Raw genomic sequence first — 6,560 nt, 5'->3', positions numbered from 1 at the left:
TGTGTGTGTGTGTGTGTGTAAGGTGTGTGTGTGTGTGTGTGTGTGTGTGTGTGTGTAAGGTGTGTGTGTGTGTGTGTGTGTGTGAGTGTGTGTGTGTGTAAGGTGTGTAAGGTGTGTGTGTGTGTGTGTGTGAGTGTGTGTGTGTGTGTGTGTGCGTGCGTGCGTGCGTGTGTGTGTGTGTGTGTGCGTGCGTGCGTGTGTGTGTGTGTGTGAGGTCTCCAGCAGCACCAGACCTATAGTACATTCATCCCTCAGACGTCTCCAGACCTCTGTGGCTCAGCGGGTAGAGCAGGGCTCTGGTGAGAAGGGATGTGGAGATGATGAGGATGTGTGTGGAGATGATGAGGACGTGTGTGGGGAAGGAGACATCTGAGAAGGTGTGCACCTTTATAACTGTGGGGGGAGGATGGAGGGTTGGTTTATGATTGTGAATGAATTGTGTTTTTATTATTTATTCATTCTATAGTTTTTCTGAGTTGATAGGGGGCTGTTGCCTACCTATGTGTTGTAATGTGTAAATAAGATACTGTACATAATGTAAATGATGACATCTTTGATAATAAAAGATCAAAACAATTCAGATAAAGACAATTCTAATATGAGTAGAGAGAGAGAGAGAACAACATGCAGGGCAATGTTTCTCAACCCTGCAACCTGGAGGTTGTGCAGGTTTCTGTTCCAACCCAGCATTAAAACGCTGGGTCCAAAACAGTGCAGAATTCAATCTTGGTTCTATGGGCCTAGTAGAAATGAAGTGAACTATCTCTTACCCCGAGAATATCTTTGACACAGCCGTTAAGCTGACTTCCTGTGACCTGTGAGAACAGAGGACAGAGAGACAGAGAGACAGAGTGTGGTAAGACAAGCGAGACAAGAGAGGGGCTGGAAGAAGCGTTGAGGTCTACTAGTGGTTTGGAATGTAAACATACTCACAAAATCAAACCACACACACAAACTACCATTTCCTGTTCTACTGTACCTACAGTATATGTAGGTATCTTGCTCTGCTACTCCATTTATTGATTCCTATGCAAGTCACAGAACCTATAAAAACAAAGATGTGAATTCCAAAAATACATGAACTATTATCATTGCATTAAGATGTACTCAATTCGACTTATTGAGTGATTTATTGATTACGTTATTTTTGTCATTCTGGGGTATTGTGTGTGGATTGATGGTCAATAACAGTCTATAACACAACAAAAAATGTGGGAAAAGTGAAGGGGTCTGAATACTTTCCGGAGGCACTGTATACAGCAGTGGAGGCTGGTGGAGGTAGAAATCGGAGGACAATCTCATTATAATGCATAAAATGGAATGAGGAATGGTATGTCCTGTCCTTCGATTTCTACCTCCACCAGCCTCCACTGGTGTACAGTACACACATGCATGGAGAAGCAGCCACAAGGTCTAGTGGCTCAGAGCAACATAGCACTGTCCTTGACAAGTGTTGTGGTGACAGAGAACATCCTATCAGATGATTTCTCTTTCAGATGGATTTAAAGCTGTTGTTCATTTTTCAACAATAAAAAAACATAATTCTACATATTCACTTATTATTAGTATTCTTTTTCATCCACCTTGGCTCTAGTATGACAGTAGCATATGTGACACGGTCTAGTGTTTTGGTCCGCATGTTGACACAACCAATCAAAATGTTCAGACTTTTATTTTGAAACACGGAAATACATTTCAACATTGTTGAGAATCACAACACAAACTCGCTAGTCAAGCCAAAATACTGCAATGCAATGGATTCGGTGAGTAACCCCCCACTGCTACCTAGTTAACTACAACATTGTTAGCAGGCTCACAAAACAAGCTGTGTTAGTTGACTAGCGATGTGTCATTGATTTTAAACAACATGGAAATGTATTCACATTTTTCGAAAGAAAAGTCATAACATTAAATCCGATGCCGACATGCGGACCAAAACACTAGACTGTGTCACATATATTTCCAGCACTTCACTCAAAGACAAGTGACTTTGATTCAAGCTTTGTACCGCAGGTGTACTAGAAGCTTCTAAGTAGAGGATGAAAGAGAGAGAGGATGACATGCTCTGCTCCCCGCCTCCTCATCCTAATAGGGATGATTCATTAGGCCTGTGAGCACTTCATCACTAAGGACTACAACATTCACACACTCACACACATGCGCGCACACACACACACACACACACTCACACATGCACGGCACACACACACTCACACATGCGCGCACACACACACGTGTGCACACGCACGCACACACACACACACACACACACACACACACACACACGCACACAGTGGTTGATGACTCACATATCTAAACAAGCACAGCTGCTGATGAGGAGAGTAATGCTCAATCTGGATCCCTCTCTCTCTCCACTCTCCCCGTTGCCTCGCTCTCTGCCTCCTCCTTCCCCCATCTTCCCATCTCCCCTTCATTTGCCCTTCTCTCTATTTCTCTTTCCCCTTTCACTCTGTTTCTAAAATTGACGAAAGGGAAAAAAAGAGCACACACTTTTCTCTCTCCTCCTCCCATTATTCCATTGTCTCATTACCCTTGTCTCTCTTGCTCTCTTACTCACTCTCTCTGTGCCATCTGTATGACATGTCGTGTGTGTGTGTGTGTGTGTGTGTGTGTGTGTGTGTGTGTGTGTGTGTGTGTGTGCGTGTGTATCCATGTGCATGTGAATGTGAATGTGAATGTGAGTTTGAGTCATCCAGTGTCTGTCTGACCGGGTAACCAAGCTGTGACCAAGCTGTGCGTGTGTGTGTGTGTGTGTGTGTGTGTGTGTGTGTGTGTGTGTGTGTGTGCGTGTGTGTGTGTGTGTGTGTGTGTATGAGAGAATGCGAAGCTGACTGTGTGTATGAGCCTGAGACTACAAGCAGTGTCATCTCAGCGTCTTTGAGCCCCGGAAAAGCACTATAGGCTATAAATACAATGAATTATTATTATCCTTCGCCTTGGCATTGAACACACGAGGTTGAACGCGTAGCCTACTACCCCAGTTTAGAATGCTATAAGTAGGCCTATTATTAGTATTAGTATCATTATGCATAATGTGTTTCACACATCCAGGCTGGCATCAGCAGGCGGTGGTGGTGCAACCCCCCAGAGGCACACCACGTAACGGTCTCCAGTGGCCGAGCTCAACCACAACCCATCATAACACCTGCAAATAAACAGCGCGGTCACCTACCACCTGTTACAAACTGTGAGCTTAGAATGATAAGGTTCTATCTCCGTTTAGGGCAGTTCAGAGATATTGAGCGTCAAAGTTTTGACATTCCATTATGTTTGGTGAGATGGAACCTTTGTATTTTATTAATTACTAACTCAAAAATGTCAACATTTTAAAAATAACACCACACATTAATAAACACCTAATGGATCAGATTATGTGAAAAACTCAATTTTGACAAAAATGGAGATAGAACCTTATAATTCTAATGTCAACATTTTAAAAATAACACCACACAGGCATTAATAAACACCTAATGGATCAGATTATGTAAAAAAACTCAATTTTGACAAAAATGTAGATAGAACCTTATAATTCTAACGTCACGAATAGCTGAGATGCTTTCAGATTCTCAGAGATGAACTTAGTTGTATAGTTAACATAGTCAACTATGTCCAGTCTAGCTTGATTTGAATACAGTAGCCTATGTCTGACGTTCTCAAACTCTTAACTATATTTATATCCGTACAAAATAAATGGCTACTCAAAACATAACTGAAAACAAAAAGGTTGTTTGTTGATGTTCCGTCTCTCTGAGACGGGAAATGGGTTTAACCGTCAAACCACAGAATGTCCTAAATGGAGGTTAAACGGATCAAAGTGTCGAATATGTGTCACAACCTTATTCGAATATATCCTAATATCTTAGTGTCAGCCGAAACTGATTACAGTTTCTAAGCTCAAATAGTAAAATGTGGAAAATGAAAAATGCCATGTATAAAAAAAATGATAATGACGCCATCAAACACCGCAAACACCACGTTAAGCAACTACGGAGACAAAACATTACGCAAACATTTTGGTTCATTTCAATGATAATAACTCATCGCATAAAGTTCAGTAGCATACAGTGGTGCCTGTCTGTCTTCTCACCTGAGATGCGCATCCAGATCCAACCAGTAAACAGACGCCGGAAAGTTTCCCTTTAACCCAGAGGACTGTAGGCATGTTTCAGCGTTTACCTCCCTGGTCCATCTCATCAGTGAGGAGCGAAATATCCCCCGTACCCATGGATCTGCCGACAGAACTACGTGCGGCTCATCGTAGAGTCACGGCGCCGGTGTGGGAGTGGGAGCGAGCGGTCCGTGACTCCGTGGGCGTACCGGTAACGTCAGGGAGTTCCGCATGACACAGTGAGTACACGACACACGACGGATTCGTAAACGGTTCTTCAGGCACGAAGTTCAAACAGAAGTGGGGAGCGTCTGAATGTCACACACACCCAGCTGTGCATCACCCCCCGCACTAACGGAAACAGTGTCGTCGCCCCCCCCACCCACCGTGCGCGTTTGTAAATGTAAGTAGCCAAGCCAAGCACACCATAATTCACGCACGTCTCTACAGTTACGAAAGTCCCCTTGACAGTGGCGGACTCAGGCTGTTTGAAGGGCAGGGGGGGCGAAAAGAAAAAAAAAGGCACCTACTGCACAACATGGGACCCCATCAGTGCACATGGTCAAGTTTAGACCATTGTAAGGGCAGCCAATAGGGCACATCCTCTAATTTTGCCACTCAAAAGGGCACTTTAGTGCGCCGTTTTTCAACTGTGGGGGCACACGGTCAAGTTTAGACCATTGGAGGGGCACCAATAGGGCACATCCTCTCATTTTCGCCACTCCAAAGGGCACTTTAGCCACTCAAAAGGGCATTTTTGCCACTCAAAAGGGCACTTAAGAGAGACTTTTTTCAACCATGGGGGCACCAGGAGGGGCGGTCGCCCCCCCTGCCCCCCCCCCTGAGTCCGCCAGTGCCCCTTGATGTTCCATCAGTTACTGTTGTTTAATTGACCCATTTCTCTTTACATCCTGCCAGAGCATGCTTTGTGTGATCCATCATTACCACTCTAATGCACTCTCTGCTGTGGTCTGCGATGTGGGTCTGTGTTGTGTAGAGTTTGTGTTGTCGTAATGAAATATGACTCATTTCCCTGGCCCCAGATGCCTGCTGGCTGCCGGCGTGGAGAGGAAGAGACGGACAGAGGAAGGAGGAGGAGCGGGTTTAAATGGAGATGGATTAGGACATGGGAGCCGGTGACCAAATTGATTTAAAGCACCGCTTAACGAGGAAGGTGACACCAATCCCCCAGAACCGCCCAAACTACCCCTCTGCTGAGAGGGGGGCGAAGGTGCTTTAGAAGGAATGACGGTCTGGAGAAAGGAGAGAGAGAGAGAGAGAGAGAGAGGGAGAGAGAGAGAGGGGGGGGGGGTAGCAATAGCATCACCTTCTCTCTGTATGCCTGTGGAGGAGAAATCATTGTCTCCAGAAGAGTCTTGAGTTTTGGTTGAACTCACACACGCACATGTAGAGAACTCACTTCTGACCGCATCTGTTCACGGTTCTAAGGGACAGTCCCTGGTACTGGTTAAATGAGTGGTACGACCTTGTGTGTGTGTGTGTGTGTGTGTGTGTGTGTGAGGAAGAAAGACATAAGCAATGACAGTGCCCTGGCCTCCTACGATTGGACTGATGGAGGGGCTACAAGGTGGGGGTGGTGAAGTGGGTGGATGAGGGAGTATAGAGAAAGGATGGGAGAGGAGGATGGAGGAGACTATAGTCGTGTAGTACACCTGCTGCTGTTGATCTGTTAATCCCCCCCCCCCCTCTCTCTCCTTTCAGTTCTCAGTTCATTTGACTGTAAGGCAGGGTGCAGCTATAATAACATCAAAGATGACAGTGTAGACACAGCCACTTTCCTCCTCTGAGTGTACGGGTAAGAGTTAGTGTGTGTGACTGTGTTTGTGTATGTGTGTCAGTGTGTGTGTGTGTGTGTGTGTGTGTGTGTGTGTGTGTGTGTGTGTGAGGGGATCATATTGTGAGTTATTAAAGTTATTATCTCTCCCACACAATAGCAACCCAGCACAGGCACTTCTGAGCATTATGATAAATCATGAGAAAGTTGGTCATAAAATAGTAATAAAAATCAATAAAGAACTGTTTACATATTCTCCTCTGGCAGAGAGGGGGGGGGGGTGGGTGAGGGGGAGATTGGTTTTATGAGAGATCTGTCACCCTAGAGCTCCAAGTCTCAACCCCCCCCCCCCCCCCCCCTCCACCGTCTCGGTCCTCCAATGAAGATGTGGAGAAGAACATCATCATCACTACACACACATATACATGCACCGTTTGCACACGCACAGACACAGACACACACATACGCATGCACACACACAGACATGCACATACGCACGCACGCATGCACGCACGCATGCACGCACGCACGCACACACTGACAGGATCATTGGTAACAGGCCGTATGGTGTTTCAGTGTCTGACGTGTTAATAGCTCATATTTATGTTGCTGACTGACGGCTCTTTCCTCCTGAGA

General features: G+C 45.5%; 1 protein-coding gene across 1 annotated transcript in view; it reads right to left on the bottom strand.

The window, feature by feature from the left end:
- The window catches only part of aff3 (AF4/FMR2 family, member 3), a gene marked incomplete at its 5' end in the record, with an annotated part of 23,895 nt that extends 19,533 nt beyond the window's left edge, over window positions 1–4,362 (bottom strand). The window contains 2 exons of the mRNA XM_080536883.1: window positions 771–815; window positions 4,339–4,362. Coding sequence (XP_080393009.1) covers window positions 771–815; window positions 4,339–4,362 — 69 coding nt within the window. The remainder of the gene's footprint in view (window positions 1–770; window positions 816–4,338) is intronic.
- Between the last annotated feature and the right edge of the window lie 2,198 nt (window positions 4,363–6,560).

This window comes from Nansenia antarctica (genome assembly GCF_963989245.1).
Source record: "Nansenia antarctica genome assembly, chromosome: 7".
In the NCBI taxonomy this organism is placed as follows: domain Eukaryota; kingdom Metazoa; phylum Chordata; class Actinopteri; order Argentiniformes; family Microstomatidae; genus Nansenia; species Nansenia antarctica.
The sequence above is the reverse complement of the archived record's forward strand: the minus strand, read 5'-3'. Positions and strand labels throughout refer to the sequence as shown.